A 26,531-nucleotide genomic window follows, 5' to 3' on the forward strand; every position below is an offset into this window, starting at 1 on the left:
ACCTGGTAGCTGGAAGAGGGAATTACTAGCCTGTTTTACAGCCTGCTCGAACTCCTATTCATGTTCATAGGTCATAGGAGCAGAATTAGGCCATTCGGCCCATCAAGTCTACTCCGCCATTCAATCATGGCTGATCTATCTTTCTCTCTCAACCCCATTCTCCTGCCGTCTCCCCAAAACCCTTGCGACCGTTACTAATCAAGAATACCTCTATTTCCGCCTTAAAAATGGCCACTGGCTTGGCCTCTCCAGCCGCGCGTGGCCATGAAAGCCTGGATGGGGCATTTGGTCGGTGTGGACCCGTTGGGCCGGGCTGTATGACTGTGACCAAGCCTGGGAATGGGGGACGCTTGCCCAGTGCGAGGGGCCGAGTGGGGGCTCAGTCCCTGCCGCTGGGCACTACACCACATGTCAGCACACGGGGACACCAATGCTCCCTGGTTACCTTGCGTCCGGACGTTCCAGGAATCCCTCTGGCTCCATCAGAACCCGGCCGACCCTGAAACAAAGACACAGTCAGTCACGCAGAACCTCCCGACCCCTGCGGCCGGTGCCCCCTGACCTTCAGCCCCCTCCCTTGTATTTATCTCAAGTGCTAATAATAGATTTATTCTGAATATTGTTACGGTGATCCACATCATATACAACGGAACACAAGAGAGTTCAGGCATTGTATCCGATCAAGCTTCTTCGGTCAATGGCCCCACCAATGTGAAACCGCATCAGGACTTCGGAGGCAACGAGCGCATTCCTCACAGAATCCTTGGCAGTAACCTGTTTGCAACTCCCAGCCTTGAATGATGGAACAAGGCCCTTGAAGCTTTCAACAGCCATTGGGATTTCACCAGGAGTTGGAGGAGACAGGTCTACCCGAGCACTTTTCCAAAAAGGTTGCTAGACGAGGCCTTGAGTAGTTCACAGTAGCGCTGGGCAGCGCCGGCAATCCCGCCACCACGCTCCGCACCTGCCACCGCCACCATCTCCACAAAGTCAGGTCCCTCCCTTCCTGAGGCTGGCCATCCTCACCAGGCTACAGGACATGCTGAAGGTCAGGACCCATTAGACAAAAGACAACAGACAATAGACAACAGACTACAGACACTAGACAATAGACACTAGACAATAGACAACAGACAATGGACAATAGACAACAGACAACAGACACTAGACAATAGACAACAGACAATAGACACTAGACAATAGACAACAGACAACGGACAATAGACAACAGACAATAGACAATAGACAACAGACAATAGACAACAGACAACGGACAATAGACAACAGACAATAGACAATAGACAACAGACAATAGACAATAGACAACAGACAATAGACAACAGACAATAGACAACAGACTATAGACACTGGACAACAGACAATAGACAACAGACAATGGACAATAGACAAGACAATAGACAATAGACAACAGACAATAGACAACAGACAATAGACAACAGACAATAGACAACAGACTATAGACACTGGACAACAGACAATAGACAACAGACAATAGACAACAGACAATAGACAACAGACAATGGACAATAGACAACAGACAATAGACAATAGACAACAGACAATAGACAACAGACAATAGACAACAGACTATAGACACTGGACAACAGACAATAGACAACAGACAACAGACACTAGACACTAGACAATAGACACTAGACAATAGACAACAGACAATAGACAAAAAACAACTGACAATAGACAATAGACAACAGACAACAGAAAACAGACACTAGGCAATAGACAACAGACAACAGACAACAGACAATAGACAACAGACAATAGACAACAGACAACAGACAATAGACACTGGACAACAGACACTAGACAATAGACAACAGACACTAGACAATAGACGACAGACAATAGACAATAGACACTAGACAATAGACACTAGACAATAGATACTAGACAATAGACACTAGACAATAGACGACAGACAATAGACACTAGACAATAGACACTAGACAATAGACACTAGACAATAGACAACAGACAACAGACAACAGACAACAGACACTAGACACTAGACAATAGACAACAGACAACAGACACTAGGCAACAGACAATAGACGACAGACAATAGACAATTGACAATAGATGCAGGAGTAGGTCATTCGGCCCTTCGAGCCAGCACCGCCATTCAATGTGATCATGGCTGATCATTCACAATCAGTACCCTGTTCCGGCCTTTTCCCCATACCCCCCTGACTCCGCTATCATTAAGAGCTCTATCTAGCTCGCTCTTGAAAGCATCCAGAGAACTGGCCTCCACTGCCTTCTGAGGCCGGGAATTCCACAGAGCCCTGGCTGAATCCCTTCCTGTTCCACACACAACGATCCAGAACCTCAGAGGCAGATGGGCGCCACTACTCCCTCAGTATCCCAAACACATTTCACAAGCCAGGATACTGTCCCACTCACCTCTACCCCATTGAGGGCTTTGAGGTCTCTGGAACTGATGGGCTATAATGTTGAAATCTATTATGCCAGTACCATAATCAAGGTCGAGTCGCACCCCGGCCACTCCCTCTTCTCCCCTCTCCCATCGGGCAAAAGGTACAGAAGTGTGAAAACGCTCACCTCCAGATTCACGGACAGTTTCTTCCCGGCTGTTATCAGGCAACTGAACCATCCTACCACAACCAGAGAGCAGTGCTGAACTACTATCTACCTCTTTGGTGACCCTCGGACTATCCTTGATCGGACTTTACTGGCTTTACCTTGCACTAAACGTTATTCCCTTATCCTGTATCTACACACTGTAAGCGGCTCGATTGTAATCACGTGTTGTCTTTCTGCTGACTGGTCAGCACGCAACAAAAGCTTTTCACTGCACCTCGGTACACGTGACAATAATCTAAACTCAACTGAACAACGCTGAAATCTATACTCTGCACTTTGTGTCTTTCTCTTCACTCCCCCATGCACTTGAGTTTGCCTTGATTGTATTTGTATGGAGCATTATCTGTTCTGATGGCGTTGCATGCAAAGTGAAGCTTTTCTCTGTAGCTCGGTACAGGTGACGATATAATCAACTAAATCTTGCGTCTATCTCCAGCAGTGATAAACCTAAACCTAAATCTGCCCTTGGGAACATCTTCTCCTCCCCCACTCCACTGCCCCAGAAACTCTCAGAGATCTTCTCTGTCCACAAGCCCTCCTCGTCTCTCCCTGCCCCCACGCCCCTGGCCTTTCGACAGCGAGGAAGCTCCCCCCACAGATGAGGGCAGGGTCTCGGGGAGGGGGCAGACTTACCCTGCGGCCAGACTTCCCCATTGGACCAGGTGGACCTTGGGAACCTCGTGGACCCTGTGTGTTGGAGAGAAGACCGGAGGTTAGTGGAACCCTTCAAAGATGGCGAGCAACACTCTCTCCCTCCAACTCCCCCCCCCCCCCCCCACCGTGCCTGCCTTTAGTTTAGAGATAAAGCACGGAAACAGGCCCTTCTGCCCACCGAGTCCGTGCTGACCGGCGATCCCCGCACATTAACACTTGCCACCTAGCTTTGCTGAGGATTCCTGCCCAGAGCTCAGGAACATTAAGTGAGGTATTGCCACACTCCAGCACTTGATCTTTACTTCAATCAATAGTCATTCCTGACTTTAGTTTAATTTAGTTTGGAGATAAAGCGCGGAAACAGGCCCTTCTGCCCACCGAGTCTGCACCGACCAGCGATCCCCACACATTAACACCACCCTACACACATGAGGGACAGTTTTACACTTATTCAAAGCCAATTAACCTACAAACCTGCTGTTTTATTAACCAAGTCACCACGGCACTCGTGACAAAAACCAAAACTAAACTGAGCAACCTGCCTCAGGGATGCTGGCCAACGAAGAATGATTGCCCAGCACAAGTTGGAGAGGTCCCAGCTCATCGACTGAATGGTGTCGCCATTCTTTATACCCACTGGGAACATGGATGAGCGAGTGACTTAGGGTCCCCTAAGCACAATGGCTTCTCCAACAGTGCGGCACTCCCTCAGTACTGCCCCTCTGGCAGTGCGGCACTCCCTCAGTACTGCCCCTCTGTGACAGTGCGGCACTGTCTCAGCACTGCCCCTCTGGCAGTGCGGCACTCCCTCAGTACTGCCCCTCTGGCAGTGCGGCACTCCCTCAGTACTGCCCCCCTCTGTGACAGTGCGGCACTCCCTCAGTACTGCCCCTCTGGCAGTGCGGCACTCCCTCAGTACTGCCCCCCTCTGTGACAGTGCGGCACTCCCTCAGTACTGCCCCCCTCTGTGACAGTGCGGCACTGTCTCAGTACTGCCCCTCTCTGTGACAGTGCGGCACTGTCTCAGCACTGGCCCCCTCTGTGACAGTGCGGCACTGTCTCAGCACTGGCCCTCTGTGACAGTGCGGCACTGTCTCAGCACTGGCCCTCTGTGACAGTGCGGCACTCCCTCAGTACTGCCCCTCTCTGTGACAGTGCGGCACTGTCTCAGCACTGGCCCTCTGTGACAGTGAGGCACTGTCTCAGCACTGGCCCTCTGTGACAGTGCGGCACTCCCTCAGTACTGCCCCTCTGTGACAGTGTGGCACTGTCTCAGTACTGCCCCCCTCTGTGACAGTGCGGCACTGTCTCAGCACTGCCCCTCTGGCAGTGCGGCACTCCCTCAGTACTGCCCCTCTGTGACAGTGCGGCACTCCCTCAGTACTGCCCCTCTGTGACAGTGTGGCACTGTCTTGGAGAGGAGTCCATGATTCAGTGGCGGGGGGGAGGGAGGGATGAGGCGAGGGGGTGAGGGGAGGAGGGGGTGAGGGGGTGAGGGGAGGAGGGGGTGTAGCTGGTGTTGCTCTATGTCAGTAACTGGATGGAGAAGCTCGGTGGATTGGACTCCCTTTGCCCGGTGGCCACCTAGCTTTGCTGGGGATTCCTGCCCAGAGTTCAGGAGCACAAGGCAAGGTATCACCACACTCCAGCACTTGATCTTTACTTCAATCAATGGTTAAGGCTGTTCCTGACTTAAATTTAGTTTAGTTTAGAGATACAGTGCGGAAACAGGCCCTTTGGCCCACAGAGTCCTCGCCGACCAGCGATCCCCCCGAACGCTGGCACTATCCTACACACACGAGGAACAATTTACAATTCACAGGGAGAACGTACAAACCCTGCACCCACAGTCAGGATTGAACCCAGATCTCTGCCGCTGTAACGCAGTGACTCCATTGCTTCACTCACCTGAGGGCCCAGGTCTCCCATTTCGCCCTTTATTCCCAAGTAGCCAGGTGGTCCCTGAGGAAGGAAAGTGGGACAGTCACAAGTTAGGTTCCAGAATAGCCGAGACCCTCCGACACACGAACACTGCCCCTCACGACACAAACCTTGGACTGGCCACACACACACACACCCATCCACAAAGTCCCAGCCCACACACACACACACACATCTACACAGTCCCCGCTCACACACGCGCACACACACACATCTACACAGTCCCAGCCCACACACACACACACCACCCTCTACACAGTCCCCGCCCACACACACACCACCCTCTACACAGCCCACACACACCACCCTCTACACAGTCCCCACACACACACACACACACCACCCTCTACACAGTCCCCACACACACACACACATCCACACAGTCCCAGCCCACACACACACACATCTACACAGTCCCCGCACACACACACATCTACACAGTCCACACACACACGCACACACCACCCTCTACACAGTCCCCGCCCACACACACACCACCCTCTACACAGTCCCCACACACACGCACACACACCACCCTCTACACAGTCCCCACACACATCTACACAGTCCCCGCGCACACACGCGCACACACAATCTACACAGTCCCAGCCCACACACACACACCACCCTCTACACAGTCCCAGCACACACTCCTCTACACAGTCCCTGCACATACACACGTACATAATCCCAGCACACACATACACATTCTATACATAATCCCAGTTCATAGCCTCAGCCTCTACAAGTTTTTAGACCACCCTAAGCCACTGCCACCACGCACGGGTTCCCCCCCTTCCCCCCCCCCCCCCCCCACTCCCACAGCCTCCCATCCCCAGTGTAACCCGGCTCAGCCGAGGTCTCTCCAAGTGGAATCCCGGATGATCCGGCTGCCTGTCGCTGCCCGGCTGGGTTTACCGGCCGGCCCACTGATGTAGGGACAGAGGGTGCTGTGGGCAGGGGGATTGTGGCCAGCTGCCCCCTGTACCAGCGCCCAGTCACCCTGCTGCCTCCCTGGGACCAGTACTCACAATGGGACCAGGCCGACCCGTCAAACCCATCGGCCCCGATGGTCCTCGTAACGCCAGCTGCAAGACAAAGAGAAAACGTCTCGGTCAGCAAACGCAAACCCACGCTCCAAACCAGACATGGCGGTGAGAGTGTACAGAGTAAGAGAGTTCTGCTTTCCCAGGCTGACGTTGAACACTCAACATGCACACTATGACAGGCGTAGACAGGGTAGACAGTCAGAACCTTTTTTCCCAGGGTGGAAGGGCCAAAAACCAGAGGGCATTGCTTGAAGCCGAGAGGGGCAAGGTTTAAAGGTGACTGGACGATCCGTGGACCTGGGGGGTTCCCGTTGTTACTAAAGGTTCCTTGGCAACTTGCCAGTTTCTTTGTTGAACTAAATTAACGCGCATGTTGCAATCAAAAGCGCCCGAACAGTTGGTTGGGTAGAAAGCAGACAAAAGGGTACACATAGGGCGGCACGGTAGCGCAGCGGTAGAGTTGCTGCTTTACAGCGAATGCAGCGCCGGAGACTCAGGTTCGATCCTGACTACGGGTGCTGCACTGTAAGGAGTTTGTACGTTCTCCCCGTGACCTGCGTGGGTTTTCTCCGAGATCTTCGGTTTCCTCCCACACTCCAAAGACGTACAGGTATGTAGGTTAATTGGCTGGGTAAATGTAAATGTAAAAATTGTCCCTAGTGGGTGTAGGATAGTGTTAATGTACGGGGATCACTGGGCGGCACGGACTTGGAGGGCCGAAAAGGCCTGTTTCCGGCTGTATATATATGATATGATATGATATGATTCGATAGCGCAACAATTTGAACGAAACTTGTTACTGCACACGGCAGGCCAATGGTGAGTAAGGTGGCCCTAAAATTGTTGCACTATCGTGTACCAGCTTGTGTATATATATATATATATATATATATCTATATATATATATATATATATATATGTATATATACAAGATGAGAATTCTTAGTAATAAATAGATGTTTCATGTGGTGTTGGTGTTCGAAGTAACGGGCGATTTATTAAAAGTGGTGCACCAGGAGAACGGCCAAAGCTGAGATTTGTTTAGGTTGCCGCCATGCTCAGCACGGACATTGTGGGCCGAAAGGCGTATTTCTGTGTCGTACTGTTTTATGGTGTATGTCCATCACTAAAACATACCACTAACTAACTTATATATATATGTGTGTGTGTGTGTGTGTGTGTGTGTGCGTATGTGTGAAAATGTGAAACATCGAAAATAGAAAATAGTTGAAAGTGGAGGCCATTTGGCCCTTCGAGCCAGCACCGCCATTCATTGTGATCATGGCTGATCATCCACAATCAGTAACCCGTACCTGCCTTCTCCCCATAATCCCTTGATTCCGCTAGCCCCTAGAGCTCTATCTAACTCTCTTTCAAATTCATCCAGAGAATTGGCCTCCACTGCCTTCTGTGGCAGCGAATTCCTCAAATTCACAACTCTCTGGGTGAGAATGTGTGTATATATACACACACACTGAACTTTTTCTCTCTCGTTTATTATATTGTTTACAGTGTACTGTGTTTACATATTCTGTTGTGCTGCTGCAAGTAAGAATGTCATTGTTCTATCTAGGACATATATGGTAAATAGTTGCGGCCCCAACACCGAGCCTTGCGGCACTCCACTCGCCACTGCCTGCCATTCTGAAAAGGACCCGTTCACTCCGACTCTTTGCTTCCTGTCTGCCAATCAATTCTCTATCCATGTCAACACCCTACCCCCAATACCATGTGCTCTAATTTTAGTCACCAATCTCCCGTGTGGGACCTTATCAAAGGCTTTCTGAAAGTCTAGATGCACCACATCCACTGGCTCCCCTTCATCCATTTTACTTGTCACATCCTCAAAAAACTCCAGAAGATTAGTCAAGCATGATTTCCCCTTCATAAATCCATGCTGACTTGGACTGATCCTTTTACTGCTATCCAAATGCACCGTTATTACCTCTTTAATAATTGACTCCAGCATCTTCCCCACCACCGATGTCAGGCTAACTGGTCTGTAATTTCCCGTTTTCTCTCTCGCTCCTTTATGAAAAGTGGGATGACATTAGCTATCCTCCAATCCACAGGAACTGATCCTGAATCTATTGAACATTGAAAAATGATCACTAATGCGTCCACTAGTATAGGAAAATAACTGCAGATGCTGGTACAAATCGAAGGTATCACAAAATGCTGGAGTAACTCAGCGGGTCAGGCAGCATCTCAGGAGAGAGGGAATGGGTGACGTTTCGGGTCGAGACCCTTCTTCGGACTGATGTCAGGGTGGCGGGACAAAGAAAGGATATAGGTGGAGACAGGAAGACAGTGGGAGAACTGGGAAGGGGGAGGGGAAGAGAGGGACAGAGGAGCAATCTAAAGTTGGAGAAGTCAATGTTCATACCGCTGGGCTGCAAGCTGCCCAAGCGAAATGTGAGGTGCTGTTCCTCCAATTTCCGGTGGGCCTCACTATGGCACTGGAGGAGGCCCATGACAGAAAGGTCAGACTGGGAATGGGAGGGGGAGTTGAAGTGCTCAGCCACCAGGAGATCAGGTTGCGTCCACTATTTCTAGCGCTGGTTCGAAGGGCCGAATGGCCTCCTCCTGCACCTATTTTCTGTGTTTCTATGTTTCATATGACAATAAATCCCTTGTGACTCTGGGCTGCGGCCCGGAGCCCGTGTTCCTGTGCATGGATCTTACCCGGGCCTGCTGCAGTATCGCCTGTGCTTGAGCCTCCTGTGCCGACACCATGGGCCCCTTCTCTCCAGCGCCGCCGCCAGTGAACCGGAACTGAGGAGAAAAGAAGAGCTGAATGAGAGTGGGGATCAGGGGGCGGGAGCAAGGGGGACGTCTGTCTCTCCATCTCCATCCACGCCCCGAGCTGACACCACACCGCATGGGCCGGGACGGTGAACGAGGACACCACAAGCTCTTCCACTTCCACTTACGGTGGACTGCGACACATCTCCCACAAGATGGCGGCCGGAGACCGGTGCAGGAAAGCACGTTGTAGACCTTAGTTTAGATAACTCATTGTCACGTGTGAACGAGGTACGGTGTAAAGATTTTCGCTGTGCGCCATCCAGTCAGCGGAAAGACCGTACGCGATTACAATCAAGCTGTCCACAGTGTACAGATCAAAGATACTAGAGGAACAAGATGGGCCACTCCGTTGAAATCACCTATACTGAAGTGTATTACGCAAAGGAGCCATTTTAGTAAGCAAAACCCGCCGTTCGTTATGCCTCTTGCAGTGTAATCAGTGTTTTGTGGGAACAGTATGTGTGATGATACCATTAAAATGCAGAATATATCTCATCTATCAATTCACAGATTTTTGTTATTTTGCTTTTAAAATGTTTCTGCAAGTTTCTGCCGACTAAAATGGCACCGTGACATACTACGGTTTTTAGGGTCGAGTGGTCCATCTTGTTCCTCTGGCATCTTTGGTATAGATACAGGATACAGGGAATAACGTTTAGTGGCCAGATAAAGTCCAGGAAAGTCCGATTAGAGATAGCCCAAGGGTCTCCAATGCAGTAGATGGCAGCTCAGGACCGCTCGTGAGTTGTGGAGGGGAGGGCTTAGTTCGTAATGAGTTTGAAGGCTGCCTGTCATTCAGCTTTGGGTTGCAGTGTTTGCTGGGATGAGGAATAGATACAGCCGGCGCCCCCAGCCACCCCCAGGACTTTGTCGGTCGGAGGTTGCCGAGTGCTGTGGGGGAAGAGGTTGTGGGGAGTAGGCGTAAACCCAGCGGCGTGTACTCACCGGGAGCATCAGCATGGTCCCTGGGGGTCCCGGTAACCCATCGGCTCCTGAAAGTCCCGACCGACCCAGCAGGCCCTGGCAGCGGAGAGAGCAGAGGTTAGAATGGCAGTGGCTACACTGCGGCTGGGAGACCAGAGGTCACCGGCACAGCCTCTGACCGGCACAGGTGGTGGTGGGGCTTCCGAGGGGACCGGGGGTGAGGGGGTTTCAAGGGCGAGGGGTTCAAGGGTGAGGGGTTCAAGGGTGAGGGGTTCAAGGGCGAGGGGTTCAAGGGCGAGGGGGTCGAGGGTGTCGAGGGTAAGGGGGGGTCGAGGGTGAGGAGGTTCGAGGGGGTCGAGAGTGAGGGGGTGGTCGAGGGTGAGGGGGTTCAAGGGGTGAGGGGTTCAAGGGGTGAGGAGTTCAAGGGGTGAGGGGTCGAGGGTGAGGAGGGGTCGAGGGTGAGGAGGTTCAAGGGGGTGAGGGGGGTCGAGAGAGGGGGGTATATCTGAGAAGGAGGTGGGACTAGTATCTGAGAGGGAGTATCTGAGAGGGAGGGGGGAGTATCTGAGAGGGAGGGGGTATCTGAGGTAAGGGGGTATCTGAGAGGGTGGGGGGTTATCTGAGAGGGAGCGGGGTATCTGAGAGGGAGGGGGGTATCAGAGGGAGGGGAGTATCTGAGGTAAGGGGGTATCTGAGAGGGAGGGGGGTATCAGAGAGGGAGGGGGGATATCAAAGAGGGAGGGGGTATCAGAGAGGGAGGGGGGTATCAGAGAGGGAGGGGGGTATCTGAGGTAAGGGGGTATCTGAGAGGGAGGGGGGTATCAGAGAGGGAGCGGGGTATCTGAGAGGGAGGGGGGTATCTGAGAGGGAGGGGGGAGTATGTGAGAGGGAGGGGGGTTATCAGAGAGGGAGGGGGGAGTATGTGAGAGGGAGGGGGGTTATCAGAGAGGGAGGGGGGGTATCTGAGGGAGGGGGTGGTATCTGAGGGAGGGGGGTATCTGAGAGGGTTTCGCCCACACTGTGAGGGGCCACTGTGGAAGCTGCCTGCTGTGACAGGCCGTGCCCAGGAGGTGGCGGTGCGGGGCTGTGAATGACTGCGTTACCACTCGCGGGGCAAGGGATTGGAAGTTGTGGCAATGCTCTGAGGGTCCCCAACTCATGAGCTCAGGCCAGGAGCTGTAAAACTCTTTATTGCCCTGCGTTCGTGTACCTTACTTTCTTTTGTGGTCCCGTAAAATATGTCTCGCGCAGAGAGCTGACGTTTTGTGTCGGTCCGAGGGGGGGGGGGGGGGGGGGGGGGGTGGACCTCGAGGAGTGGGATGGCAGTATTTGGAGGTTTTGGCCACTTTTTGCATCCTCTGGCCCCAACGTATGAGACGCCAAGCTGCCTGCCTCTGCGTGAAGTGGCGGGACGGGGTTCCAGAGTCCGGATGTCCGGTGGGGAGGAGAGAACAAACCCCCCTCCCCAGGTGAGGGCAGGGAGAGCAGGGGGTTTAGAGGATGGAGGTCAGGGCTCTGGAGCTGCAGGGCCGGGAGATTCCAGGCTGAGGTCGACTCTATTTGGGAATTAACGGGAGCAGGAGGGAATCACCTGCCCTCTGAGCGTCTATGCCAACTGGTGCCAACCAACATCTCCTGCCAACTTGTAGTCCGGGTGACGGAAATGTTGGCGGATGATTTGTTGGATCCGCTGGCTGGTGGGGTGGAAGGTGAGAACGAGGCGGATTCTGTCCTTGTTACGAATGGGGGGGAGGGGGAGCAAGAGCGGAGCTGCGGGATGTAGAAGAGACTCTAGTGAGAGCCTCATCTATAATGGAAGAGGGGAAGCCCCGTTTCCTGAAGAATGAGGACATCTCTGACGCCCCAGTGTGAAACACCTCATCCTGGGCGCAGATGCGGCGTAGACGGAGGAATTGGGAGTAGGGGATAATGACGGAAATGTTGGCGGATGATTTGTTGGATCCGCTGGTGCCAACTAACGTCTCCCAGGCTACACTCTATCCCGGGGCTGCCAGGAGTCTCGTTGCAGGGAACAGACGAGAGACCGAGCATTGGAAACAGTGTCAGATGGTCAGACCCCACCAACCATCTCCTCCATCTCGTCCTCCTCTTCCCTTTATCTCCTGAGTGGAAAGGTCAAAGACCAGAGGGCATAGCTGCACAGTGTGAGAGGGGCAACGTTTATCGGGGGTGTGTGCAGGGCAGGTGTGGTTTACACAGAGGGTGGTGGGTGCCTGGAACGCGCTGCCAGGGGTGGTGGTGGTGGTGGAGGCAGATACGATAGTGGTGTTTGAGAGGTTTTTGGATAGGAACGTGGAAATGGAGGGTGTTGAGGGATATAGATCGCGCGCAGGCCGAGGAGATGAGTTTGGTGTTGGCATTAGGGACATCCCCTATTAGCCGGGTCATCCCGGTATTTTGGGCTAAATTAGTTTGTCCCGTTCAGGACCGCCCTTGTCCCGTATTAGTAGGGTTGCCAACTTCCTCACTCCCAAATAAGGGACAAAGGGTGACGTCACCGCTCCCCCCGCGCCCCACGTGACCTCACCCAGCCAGCGGCCACGTGCTCCCGCTCCACCAATGGCGCGGCGGGGCGGTGACGTCACCCTTTGTCCCTTATTTGGGAGTGAGGAAGTTGGCAACCCTAGTTGGCATCGAGTTTGGAGCGTCGGGCCAAACGGGGACTGTTCCTGCGCTGTGCTGCTCTGTGCTATTCACACCTCTCAAGCTCCGTTCCACTTCTCACCACCCGGCCCCCCCTCTCCGCTCATCCACCCTCTTCTCCACCCAGCCTCTCCTCCTCCTTCTCCCTCCCCGCTTTCTCCCCCCAACCCAAGCACCTTTCAGTCTGCCTCTCCCCTTCCTCCTTTCCGCTCCTCCCCTCACCTCCCACACTCCATCCATCCGCCCCTCCACTGCCCCCCTCCCCTCCCCACCCCACCAACCCGTTCTCACCACCTCCCCTCCCCCCCTCCCTTCCACCCCTAACCCAGTTCTCTCCTCCTCCCACATTTTTTTCCTCTCTCCTTTATTGCACTGTATTGTTTTACAGAGTACTATGTTCGCATGTTCTGTTGTGCAGCTGCAAGTAAAAACGTCATTGTTCCATCTGGGACTTACGACAATAAACCACTCTTCACCCTTGACCTTCCCACTGCCCCTAACTCATCCCTTGCCTTCTCCCCCCCCCCCCCCCCCCCCCCCGCAACCCCCAAATCCAATCATGGTTCCCATCTAAGAAGAGGGGAATAAAAGACAAAATAATCGTATCCAGTTGTTTAAAGGCTTGAGATTTCAAGTGCAATCTCCGGGTTGCTTTAGGATTCTGGCAGGTTTCCCCCAAAAGTTTTTTTTTTTTAAATCCTTGCTCGGAATGAGAACAGGCTGGGACTCGCAATCAATTTAATTGCCTCGGGAGTTTTGGACGCAGTCCCACAGATTAATCGCTGCGCTCCATGCCGCGCATTTGTGGAGCATCAAGCAGTTGCACTCACCCTCGAACCTGGATCGCCGACTGGTCCTGGAGGTCCAGGAGGCCCGGGATGCCCTGATCTACCCTGTAAAAGCAACGAGACACAGAGAGAGAGAGTGAGAGAGAGAGAGGGCAGGCGTCAGGCAGCGGCCAACAGAGGGAGCCCGCATACAATGGGGGCCCCGCACATTATTCACAAGAGGGAGATGCCACTCAGCAGCATTCCTGCAGCAGAGGAACCCCAAACACCCACACGTGTTAGTGATTTGACAAGCATGCAGTTGGAAGTATGGTGAGAACAGTCCAACGCAGGGAGATTATTAAGGGTTTGGACACGTTAGAGGCAGGAAACATGTTCCCAATGTTGGGGGAGTCCAGAACAAGGGGCCACACAGTTTAAGAATAAGGGGTAGGCCATTTAGAACTGAGATGAGGAAAAACGTTTTCAGTCAGAGAGTTGTGAATCTGTGGAATTCTCTGCCTCAGGAGGCAGTGGAGGCCAATTCTCTGAATGCATTCAAGAGAGAGCTGGATAGAGCTCTTAAGGATAGCGGAGTCAGGGGGTATGGGGAGAAGGCAGGAACGGGGTACTGATTGAGAATGATCAGCCATGATCACATTGAATGGTGGTGCTGGCTCGAAGGGCCGAATGGCCTCCTCCGGCACCTATTGTCTATTGTCCATTGTCTATTGAGACCAAAAAAAATTAAAATTAAATGTCCCCAGCGCAGTGTGGGTCCTTGGGGGGTTGGAAGACGTGACTCACAGGTGGGCCTTCAGATCCCGGCGGTCCTTCGATCAGCATACCCTGCAAGGCAGAAACGTCAGCGTTAATGTTTAATCCCAGTCAAGGTGCAGGGCAGTGGGAGCAGGAGCGCGGGGAACGTCGCAGGGTAAGGAACGTCAGGAATATCATCACAAGAACACGCCTGTTAAGAGCCTATTCCTCGCAATGTTTTGTTTTAGGGAATGTTGCCTGAGGCATCATTGAGTTTAATGACACAACATGGAAATAGGCCCTTCGGCCCACTGAGTCCGCACCGCCCAGACGCTAGCACTGTCCGACACACACGAGGGACAATTTACAGAAGCCAGTTAACCTACAAAACCCGCACCTCTTTGGAGTGTGGGAGGAAACCGGAGCACCCGGAGAAAACCCACGCGGTCACAGGGAGAGAGTGCAAACTCCGTACAGACAGTACCCAGAGTCAGGATTGAACCCGGGTCTCCGGCGCTGTGAGGCAGCAGTTCTACCGCTGCGCCACCGTGCCGCCCGCGTACGGTGATGTGAAGAAAAGGAATGTCAGTGGGTGACCATTGGGGCTCTGGAGGCGTTGGAGCAGTCAGGGACAAGGCTGGTGTCTTTAAATGCTCTTCCTGAGTAAGAATGAAGTCTTTGTTTCAGTCCCAGGGACAGGTTAAAGGCCACAGCTCCAACTTCCACAGCGCCGAATTGGGAATTCAGGAGCTGGGATTTCTTTTCTCTCCAAGAGGCAGCTGGAATGACTGAGTTGAGCTGCAAACCCACCAATCTCCGACTCGGGAACGCCGGCCCTGAACATTGTGCTTCCCGCTGGAGCTGTCAGGAATCGGAGCCCTGAACCCCTTGACGATCCCACACACAGACACACACACACAGACACATACACACACACATGCACGCACACACACAGACACGCACATACACAGACACTCACGCACATACGCACGCACACACAGACACAGACACGCACATACACACAGACACGCACACACACGCACACACACAGAAACGCATACACACACACACACACACACACACACACACGCGCACACACACACACACACGCACACACACAGACACGCACACACACACACATGGCTCTTCACCAGATGGCCACTGCTGACAAACCAATGGCTCGCTGTGTTAGTCACTCACACATTAACACGGCTTCCATATCCACGCAGATGTTACACAGCAGGTGTTCCTACGTCTAACTGTTTCTTAAACTTTGGGATAGTCCCAGCCTCAACCACCCCTCTGGCAACTCTTTCCATACACCCACTACCCTTTGTGTGATGGAAAGAAGTGCAGATGCCAGTTTACATCAAAGATAAGAAACTAAATGCTGGAGTAAAAGGGCGGCACGGTGGCGCAGCGGTAGAGTTGCTGCCTGACAGCGAATGCAGCGCCGGAGACTCAGGTTCGATCCTGACTACGGGCGCCGTCTGTACGGAGTTTGTACGTTCTCCCCGTGACCTGCGTGGGTTTTCTCCGAGATCTTCGGTTTCCTCCCACACTCCAAAGACGTACAGGTATGTAGGTTAATTGACTGGGTAAATGTAAAAATTGTCCCTAGTGTGTGTAGGATAGTGTTAATGTGCGGGGATCGCTGGGCGGCACGGACTCGGTGGGCCGAAGGGCCTGTTTCCACGCTGTATCTCTAAATCTAAAAAAAAATCTAAAGAACGTGGAACAACTCTACTCTTTGCCGATCAAGTTGCCGCATCTAAGCAAGACCCGGAGAAAACCCACGTGGTCACAGGGAGAACGTACAAACTCCGTGCAGGCAGCACCCACAGACAGGTTTGAACCCGGGGCTTTGGCGCCTGTAAGGCAGCAACTCTATCGCTGCGCCACCGTGCCGCCCCTGTTTTAAATGTCGTTGTTGTCCCTGCCTCAACTATTTCTTCTGGCAGCTCGTTCCTTTTACCCACCGCCCTCTGTGCTGCCTCCCCTCGATGCCCAAAGCTGAACAACACGGCTTGGAATCGAGGAGTGGACCAGGGTGGTCGAGGCTGCAGCCAACAACCAGGAGAATGTTACGGCCTCGTGTCCAAGACCCACCTTTCTACTGGAAATCTTTCTGCTCACTCGCTCACTCACTCACTCACTCACCTCCTGCTCTCTGCGTGGAGCCCATAGCACAATATTGACTTACAGAATTTTAGTGCAGAGAAGGCAGCCAAATAGCTAATAATGCTGTGCTGGCTCTTTCAAATGGTCCACACCAGTTTAATAGACCCACAAACATTTCTTGTCAAATAGTTTCAACTCCCTTTGAATCTGCTTCCAATGCTCTTTCTGTTAGTGCCTGTTGTGCAGTTTTTTCAGCTCGACCAGGTCCATCGCTAGTTTAGTTGAGGAGATTATTGTCATGTCTACCGAGGTACAGTGAACAGCTTTTTTGTTGCGGGCCATCCAGTCAGCGAAAATACTGCACATGATTACAATCAAGCCATCCACAGTGTACAGATACGAGGTAAAGGGTATAACGTTTAGTGCAAGATAAAGTCAAGTAAAGTCCAATTAAAGATGGCTTGAATGTCTCCAAAGAGTAGATGGCAGGCCAGGACCGCACTCAAGCTGATGGGCGGATGGTTCAGTTGTTGGATAACAGCCGGGAAGAAACTGTCCCGAAATCTGGAGGTGTGAGTTTTCAAACTTCTGTACCCCTTGAGGGAGAGGGGACGGGACGTGGCAGTGACTGGGGTGAGATTGGTCCTTGATTATGCTGGTGGCCTTGCCGAGGCAGTGCGCTACCTCTTCAAGAGCCTCTCTCCTCAAAACACTTCCTTCTCAGAACCCTGCCCACAAAACACCTCCTCAGAACCCTACCTTCTCAAGATCCTCTCTACTCAAAACATGTCCTCCTCAGAATCCTGCCCACAAAACATCCCCTCAGAACCCTACCTCCTCAAGAGCCTCTCTCCTCAAAACATTTCCTTCTCAGAACCCTAACTCCTCAAAACCCTCCTCAGAACCCTACCTCCTCAAGACCTCAAAATACTTCTTCCTCGAGAGCCTCTCTCCTCAAAACGCTTCTTCCTCAAGAGCCCCTCTCCTCAAAACACTTCCTTCTCAGAACCCTGCCCACAAAACACCTCCTCAGAACCCTACCTCCTCAAGACCCTACCTGCTCAAAACTCTACCGACTCAAAACCCCCTCCTCCGTAAAACCCTTCCTCCTCAGATAGCTCTATCTGCAGGTTTGCCACACTAGCCGCACCAAAACATAGTCCTCTAGCAGGTCTACTGAGGTTCCAGCAGGTGCACCTGGTTGACAGGTGTGGCTCCAACAGCCACTCACTCAACCTCAACGCATCCAAGGAACTAATGGTTGATTTTGGAAAGGGGAAGTCAGGAGGCCACGCTCCATTGGTGGGTCGGCAGTGGAGGGAGAGAGCAGCCACACATTATTGGCGGTTCACATCTCAGATGGCCTTTCCTGGGCCCAGCACATGGATGTAGTCATGAAGAGGGTGTGCCAACACCTCTACCTTTTCTTTAAGAGGTTCGAGGACGTTCGGCATGTCACGGAGTACTGCGACACACGTCTACAGATGCATTGCAGAAGGTATCCTGACCGGCTGCATGGTAGCCTTACTGGTTGTTGCAGCTGCACCACCCAACCAGGTGGAACCTGGCGGTACCTCGGCAGGTCTGCAGGAGGACCATGCACAGGAACGCAAGAGGCATCAGAAAGTGGAGGACTCAGCCCCCTCCACCATCAATGGTGTTTAGTTGAGGAACTATCTACCATCAGTGATCACCACCGTCCACATCAGGCCTTCTTCTCACTACTGCCATCGGGCAGAAGCTACAGGAGCGTTCAAGAGCATAGAGCCTAATAACAGCGGGGTAGAAGCTGCTCTTGAATCTGATGGTACGCGCTCTCAAGCCTTGTGTCTTGCGCCCGATGGGAGGCGGGAGGAGAGAGAATAACCGGGGTGAGGGTGGTCCTTGAATATGTTGGCTGCTTTCCCAAGGGAGCTTGGTGCAGGTGGAGTCGATGAAGGGAGGGAGGGGAGAGGCAGCTTTGTGCGATAGGCTGGTTCGATCCTGACTACGGGTGCTGCACTGTAAGGGGTTTGTACGTTCTCCCCGTGACCTGCGTGGGTTTTCTCCGAGATCTTCGGTTTCCTCCCACACTCCCACACTCCAAAGACGTACAGGTATGTAGGTTAATTGGCTGGGTAAATGTAAAAATTGTCCCTAGTGGGTGTAGGATAGTGTTAATGTATGAGGATCGCTGGGCGGCATGGACTTGGAGGGCCGAAAAGGCCTGTTTCCGGCTGTATATATATGATGAACCTCACGTTTGGACAAGATTGCCACAATAAACCTTAGTACAGTGTATGCAGCAATCTACAGCAAGCTTCAGTACAGTCAATGCCCCAACAAGCTACTACAACCCAGTACAGTCAATGCCCCAACAAGCTACTACAACCCAGTACAGTCAATGCCCCAACAAGCTACTACAACCCAGTACAGTCAATGCCCCAACAAGCTACTACAACCCAGTACAGTCAATGCCCCAACAAGCTACTACAACCCAGTACAGTCAATGCCCCAACAAGCTACTACAACCCAGTACAGTCAATGCCCCAACAAGCTACTACAACCCAGTACAGTCCGCACACTCACAGGCTCAATGATGGCTGGTTCTCCCTTGTCTCCCTTCTCGCCTCTTATACCATCGCCCTGGAAATGAGAAGGAAAGTAAGAAGTTAATTTGAATTCACTTCACGCTACTAAATTAGAGAATGGACCTAAGTTTAAGCAATAATATCGTGGTGAGGTAGTAGAGAGGAAATGCTCCCTGTACACACAGTCCCATCCAGCACTCCTTGGTAGAACTGGATGCACAGGTACGCATCCTTGAGGGACAGAAACAGCACACCTTCAAAACTGTGCTGAGCATGATTTCAATACTGTGCTGAGCATGATTTCAATACTGTAGTGAGCATGATTTCAATACTGTGCTGAGCATGATTTCAATACTGTAGTGAACATGATTTCAATAATGTAGTAAGCATGATTTCAATACTATAGTGAGCATGATTTCAATACTGTAGTGAGCGTGATTTAAATACTGTAGTGAGCATGATTTCAATACTGTAGTGAGTGTGATTTCAATACTGTAGTGAGCGTGATTGCAATACTGTGGTGAGCGTGATTTCAACACTGTAGTGAGCATGATTTCAATACTGTAGTGAGCATGATTTCAACACTGTAGTGAGCATGATTTCAATACTGTAGTGAGCGTGATTTCAATACTGTAGTGAGTATGATTTCAATACTCTAGTGAGTGTGATTTCAATACTCTAGTGAGTGTGATTTCAATACTGTAATGAGCATGATTTCAATACTGTATTGAGCGTGATTTCAATACTGTGGTGAGCGTGACTTCAACACTATGGTTCACGATTCAGAAATGTACAACAGGCATTTGTTCAGATGATAATTAACCTTCATGTAAAAAGTGGTGGTGATTGGGGAGTCCCCATCTATAAGGAAAAGTGTTGAATGTGTGTGTTGCAATGAATGTGTGTGAGCAGAGTGAATGTGCATGGAAGAGGAGACGGTTGGGGCAAAGGGTCGAACGCGCTAAAAGAGATTGGCCATGAAGGGCAAGATGTGCAGTGGTCAGTAACTCACCCTCGCGTAGTCAGTGTCGGTGAGGACCGGTGACCCAGGGCCAACGGTCACATCGTCATAGTCATAGTAAACTTCAAATTCATCAAAGAAGGTGTTGGGATCTTCCTCGCCGATCGTTGTCACGTTGAACTTGTCTTCATTTCTTGACCCTTGGCCAGGTATTGCTTCCTCAACGATCTCAATTGTGTGCTCGGAGTTGTCTTCAAACACAGTAGAGTTGTGGTCGAACGCCTCTCTCTCAAACGTGACGCTCGTCTTTGAATGGAAGAGAGGTGCATCCTTAATGATGTGGTTAGCAATGGGTGCAGACCCCCCCCCCAAGCTTCATCTTCCCCCTTCTTTCCTGCCTATGGAGTTGCATTGCTAAGGCTTAGCGATTAACAGAAGTATTTTACCCACAGAGAGGGTTAAAAGTAATCGGACTTTTCCCCCCTGTAGATACAAGGTCAAAGAATGGTCAATTTGTGTAACAACCCGAACCAAATATTGCTTGCTCTCCGTAAACACTGCCTGACCTGCTGGACATCTCCAGTGGTTTCTGCTTCAAACCCATCGTCTTTCTCCAGAAGGCAGGATCAAAGATGTGGGCTTGCAGCTGGCCACCAGGGGTACATGTTGAAAGGTCAGGTCAGGCAACTCTTCACCTCTGCTGTCGACCTGCACGGTGGCGCAGAGTTGCTGCCTTACGGCGCCAGAGACCCGGGTTCGACCCCAGACTACGGGTGCTGTCGGTACGGAGTTTGTACCTTCTCCCCGTGACCTGCGTGGATTTCCTCCGGGCACTCCGGTTTCCTCCCACATTCCAAAGACGTACAGATTTGTAGGTTAATTGGCTTGGTAAAATTGTAAATTGCCCCTAGTGTGTGTAGGATAGTGTTAGTGTATGGGGATGGCGCGGACTCGGTGGGCCGAAGGGCCTGTTTCCACGCTGCATCTCTAAACTAAACCTGATCAAGGTACTTCCGCAGTCGGATGAGGTTCATTGTGTCCACACACAGCTGTGTGGCATGTTATAGAACTGTACATGGTGGAGAACCTGGCTTCTGCCAATGGTGTTAATACTCCAGATGAACCTCCCAACAATCATGGTGACTTGATTCATAAGTTCATAAGTGATAGGAGCTGAATTAAGCCATACGGCCCATCAAATCTACTGTCATTCAATCGTGGCTGATCTATCTCTCCCTCCTAACCCCATTCTCCTACCTTCTCTCCATTACCCCTGACACCTGTACTAATCAAGAATCCATCTATCTCCGCCTTACAAATATCCATTGACTTGGCCTCCACTGTGGCAATGAATTCCACAGATTCATCACCCTCTGACTAAAGAAATTCCTCCTCATCTCTTTCCTGAAGAAACGTCTTTTAATTCTGAGGCTGTGACCTCTGGTCCTGGACTCCCCCACGAGTGGACACGTCCTCTCCCCATCCACTCTACCCAGTATCCACGAAGGCAGTGCTTCACCCAATGATGGATTGATCGATTGAAAGATACAGCATAGAAGCAGGCCCTTCAGCCCACTTCCTCATGCACTCCCTGTTATCTGCCCTGGCTATACCCCTCTTAACGTTATGGACCTCTATCACGTGCCACCTCCTCATAAACCCACAGCACCCAGGAAAACAAACCCAGCCTTTCCAAAGCTTCTCCTCTTGATATTCCATCCCAGGCAACTGGAATATTTCACTCCTCTGCTGAATGTCACTCCACACTGAAGATTTCTTAAGGATAGCGGAGTCAGGGGGGTATGGGGAGAAGGCAGGAATGGGGTAGTGATTGAGAATGATCAGCCACGATCACAAGTCACGTGTGGCTGCGTCTAACGGCTGCGGCTCGCTGGCAGTCTATTTATCTTTTTTCCTTTTTTTTTGTTTGTGTGTCGGTGTTGGGATGGTTTTTGTTTCTGTTTTTGGCTGTGTATGTGTGGGGGGGGGGGGTGGGGTGGGGCGGGGGGTGGTGGGGTGGAGGGGGAAACCTTTCTTTTTTTAGGTCTCTTCCCCGGGGCGCAGCTCGGCCGCGGGGCCTTCCATTGCCCGCGGGGCCTTCCATCGTCCGGCGCGGCTCGGCCACTGGACTTAACATCGCCGGCGCGGCTCGGCCGCGGGGACCTAACAGTGCCCGGCGTGGCTCGGCCGCGGGGCCTTCCATCGCCCGGTACGGCCGCGGGGCCTTCCATCGCCCGGCGCGGCTCGGCCGCGGAACGGTTCAGCACCCGGCGCGGCAGCGGGGCCTTCCATCGCCTGGCGCGGCTTGGCCGCTGGACTTAACATCGCCGGCGCGGCTCGGCCGCGGGACTTAGCAGCGCCCGGTGCGGCTCGGCCGCGGGGACTTCCAGCGTGTCGGTCGCCTCGGTAGGGTTCGAGCTGCCTGTCCGTGGGCGTGGGGGGAAGAGAGGGGAAGTTTTGTTGCCTTCCATCACAGTGAGGGGGTGTTTGGAGTGACTGTGATGGATGTTTGTGTTGGGGGCGTGTGTCCTGTGTTCTTTTCTTTTTTGTCGTGTTCCGTGACTGCTGTAAATGTAATTTTGTTCGGTATCTGTACCGAATGACAATAAAGTTCTGTATTGTATTGAATGGTGGTGCTGGCTCGAAGGGCCGAATGGCCTACTCCTGCACCTATTGTCTATTGTTTCGTGTAGTTTTAGTTTCGTTTAGAGATGCAGCATAGAAACAGACCCTTTGGCCCGCCGAGTCCAAGCCAGCCGACAGTCACCCATGTACGTTATGCAGCCGACACACTTTACAGAAGCTAATTAACCTACAAAACCCGCACGTCTGTGGAGTGGGGGAGGAAACCGGAGCACCCGGAGGAAACCCACGCAGGTCACGGGGAGAACGTGGCCACTTCGTACAGACAGCACCCGTGGTCAGGGATCGAACCTGGGTCTCTGGCGCTGTGAGACAGCACCTGTACCGCTGTGCCACCGTGCCACCTCCGTCTGTTATGAGACTAATACTCCCAGCCCTGAGACACGTTCGCATAGAAACAAAGGCAGTGCTTTGTCTGGGGCTCTCCATGTGTGTTACTGTGCAGGGTCAGGCTTGGCTGCCAAACTGTAGCCGGGGGGTGGGGTGGGGGGAATGTTAACGGAAGGCTGTGCAGTCCACACTCGGCGATGACCACATACCTTCTGGAGTGAGGGAGAGAGAGAGAGACTGAGGCAAAGACACGGCCCAATGGCCACGCGTGGTCTCACGCTGGCTGGGTGAGTCCCCCTTACCTCGTTTTCAAATTCTTCCCCTGAATTCACTGGGTAATTCTCTTTCTCCAATGGTTCCTCTGTGATGCTTAACTCTGGGAAATAATAGTCATCGTCGTAGTTATCGTAGTAGCCCGTTTCCACGGTGGGGTACTCTACAACGGTGGGTTCAGGGGTGGTTCCAGGGATGGTGACCGTGGTCTCCTCCAGCACCTCTTCCGGCGCTTCTGTCTGGCTCTCCTGTTAATTGGTAAAGGATCAATCATTCAGAGACACCACTGGAGCCTCGTGCATTCAATAGTCAATAGTCAATAGTCAATTTATTTGTCACATACACACAATGTGCAGTGAAATCAAAGATTACCCGCAGTCCAACAATAAGACCAATAAAAATAAGCAATAAAAATGCAATAACATCATAACCAACACCAAACAAAAAGAAACATCCATCACAGTGAGTCTCCTCCAGTCACCTCCTCACTGTGATGGAAGGCCAGAATGTCTTTTCTCTTCCCCTGCCGTCTTCTCCCGCGGTCAGGCTGTTGAAGTTGCCACGTTGGGGCGGTCGGGGCTCCCGACATTGAAGCCCCCGCCGGGCAGAGAAAATCCCGCGGCCTATTTCAGGCCGCGCCGGACGGTGAAAGGTCCGCGGCGGGCCGACCCAAGCCCCACGATTCGGGGCGGGCGAAGACGCTGCCGCTGCCGGAGCTCCTGATGTCGGCCCCCACCCAGGGGCCTGCGGGCTTCCGACGTCCACGCGGCCCGCGCCGAAGCCTCCGGACACGAGTCGCAGCCGGTCCCGAGCATCCGAAGGCAGCCAGCGCCGCATGTGGTGAGTCCGGGCCGCGGGCTCTGCGAACCAGAGCCCAGGTGGTCCCAGGTGGAGGCCACCAGCTCCAGGTGGTAGGCCGCAGCGGGAACGGAGACACGGAGGCCCAGAAAACAAAGGTCGCGTCTCCGTTCGGAAGAGACAATTTTACAGTTTTACAGTCCCCCCCCCCCCACATAACACACAATCACAAACACTACATCATATCTAAACTACAATCAAGACAAAAAACAACAAAAAACACAAAAGACAAACGGACTGCAGGCAAGCCGCAGCTGCGAGGGCTGGGCAGGGCAGGACATCCCGTGCCTGTTCCATTCCCCCCCACCGTGGCCCCGCTTGCAATGTGCCCCTTCGCCAATCCGGCCCACGACTGATCAATCCAGCCCTCCCGCCCCATCCCCCAGTGTCCCTGAGGGTCCCACTCCCTCTGTCCATGTCACCGGCCCCTGCCCTCGTGACCGCCGTACCGGCACGACATCCCTGCCGTCCACAGCCACCCCTTCATAATTCCCCTGTGTGCCCCCTCCCCCCCCAATAACCCTGCCTCACAGGCCCCCATCCCCCAAGACCTCTGCCCTCTGCCCCAAGCTCCCACCACCGCGATCATAAGGTCATGAGGGATAGGAGTAGAATTAAGCCAATCGGCCCATCAAGTCTATTCCGCCTTTCACTCATGGCTGATCTATCTCTCCCCTCCAAACCCCATTCTCCAGCCTTCTCCCCATCACCTCTGACACACACACTAATCTATCTATCTCTGCCTTGAAAATATCCACTGACTGCCTCCTCAGCCTTCTGTGGCAATGAATTCCACAGATTCACCACCCTCTCTGACTGAAGAAATTCCTCCTCACCTCCTTCCTAAAAGAATGTCCTTTCATTCTGAGGCTGTGGCCTCTGGTCCTAGACTCTCCCACTAGTGGAAACATCCTCTCCACATCCACTCTATCCAAGCCTTTCACAATTCTGGTTGTTTCAATGAGGTCCCCCCTCTCACTCTTCTAAACTCCAGCGAGTGCAGGCCCACTGCCGACAAACGCTCCCCACTGACCTGTGCACTCACCCAGTGCCCCAAACCCTAATGCCCCGGTAGCCAATGGTCCTATGATGCTCCAATCCCCCCCAAAAGCCAGGATAACTCATTGCCCATTCTCCCACTGCCTGTCTGTCCCAATGCTCCATCATTCCATTATCCCCGTGCCCAAAGGCCCAATCCCCCAGAATCCCCAGCTTACCTGATGGTCTGGTACAGCAGTGACTGGGCCTGTGACCTGGGCACTGAAGTCTGTCTCCGCCCCCTCCACACCGTATTCTTTGTTTTTGTCATCATTGAGGTCTTCGTAGTAAGGATATTCGTAATAGTAAGAGTCCTCGGTGGGCTGGAAACAAAGCACGACGCTGCTGAGTAACCTGGTGATTGAGGGGTGTAGGCTGCACAGTGGTGCAGTGCTGATTCTTTAGGTGCTGGACGGGGCAGTCACTGGTGCCTGAGCGGCTGCTGTTAACTACCCCACTAGTTAAAACTCCCCGCTGTTTATTGTGGCTTTGTTTTAGCAGTGGCGTGGCGCTCTGGTCAACTCTGCCAGCACTGCACTCCCTGGGCTGGCAGCTCTTTATCCACATACTCTGGGGCTGACCAGTTCGGGAAGAAGGGAAGTGAGAGGGTAGAGGACAGGGTAGAAGGGGAGGGTAGTGGACTGGGGAGAAGGGAGGGTGGTGGACTGGGGAGAAGGGAGCAGAACTGAAAATGGAAGAGTGCAAGGGAAGGGCAGGTTTACGGAGCCAGACTATCAGAAGCCCTCCAGCACAAGCCCAGCTTGTGGTTCACCGCACTTCCACGTCGTGTCTTCACACTTTTTTAAAACCTTCAGTGTCAATCGTTTCTCTTGAGCTTTTCTCAAAATTAAGACATTAACCGCCCTAACCCAGACCTGCACATACATATTTCCAAGCTCCGTCACTGGGTACGTCCAACGGGGTAGATGGCGAAGGGGTTGAACAGACATGAGGGGGGGGGAAACATGAATAAGAGCGCCAGAGACCCTGGTTCGATCCTGACGTCGGGTGCTAGCTGTGTGGAGTTTGTGCGTTCTCCCTGTGACCACGTGGGCTTTCCCCGGGTGCCCCGGTTTCCTCCCACACACTCCAAAGACCCACAGGTTTGTAGGTCAGTTGGCCTCGGTTAAATAAAATTGCCCCAAATGTACAAAAAGTGGACGAGGAAATGGGATAACATAGAACTAGTGTGAATGGGTGATCGGTGGTCGATTGTGCTGAAGGGGCTGTTTCCATGCTGTATTTCTGAACTAACAAAAACGATCAAATTGGCAGATTAGTTTGTGGGATTCAACTTTCTCTAACATAGAGGGAAGAGGTCCAGCACGCTAGGACTCTGTTCATTGGGAGCGCAGGAGGATGAGGGGTGATCTTGAAAGAGGAGAAGACAATCGTGAGAGGAATTTCTTTTGAGGACTTTCGGTGGACTGGAGAATGAGAGGATGCTGGCAGGAACGGCTCCAAACATTTACTCAAAGCATTTGCTAAAGCGGCCGCTGTCCAGAAGCACCGTGACAACAGTCGACCC

At 52.5% G+C, this 26,531-nt stretch overlaps 1 protein-coding gene and 1 pseudogene across 1 annotated transcript in view; both read right to left on the reverse strand.

The window, feature by feature from the left end:
* col5a1 (procollagen, type V, alpha 1) overlaps positions 1-26,531 on the reverse strand; it is a 235,653-nt gene that overhangs the window by 105,013 nt on the left and 104,109 nt on the right. Inside the window, 12 exon segments of the mRNA XM_078425769.1 lie at positions 446-499; positions 3,277-3,330; positions 5,206-5,259; positions 6,270-6,326; positions 8,973-9,062; positions 10,041-10,115; positions 13,514-13,576; positions 14,258-14,299; positions 18,899-18,955; positions 19,913-20,167; positions 23,137-23,355; positions 25,183-25,326. Coding sequence (XP_078281895.1) covers positions 446-499; positions 3,277-3,330; positions 5,206-5,259; positions 6,270-6,326; positions 8,973-9,062; positions 10,041-10,115; positions 13,514-13,576; positions 14,258-14,299; positions 18,899-18,955; positions 19,913-20,167; positions 23,137-23,355; positions 25,183-25,326 — 1,164 coding nt within the window.
* Positions 664-2,983, reverse strand: LOC144608251 (ATP synthase F(0) complex subunit g, mitochondrial pseudogene; annotated as a pseudogene).

The sequence above is a fragment of the Rhinoraja longicauda genome, chromosome 31 (assembly GCF_053455715.1).
Source record: "Rhinoraja longicauda isolate Sanriku21f chromosome 31, sRhiLon1.1, whole genome shotgun sequence".
Taxonomy (NCBI): domain Eukaryota; kingdom Metazoa; phylum Chordata; class Chondrichthyes; order Rajiformes; family Arhynchobatidae; genus Rhinoraja; species Rhinoraja longicauda.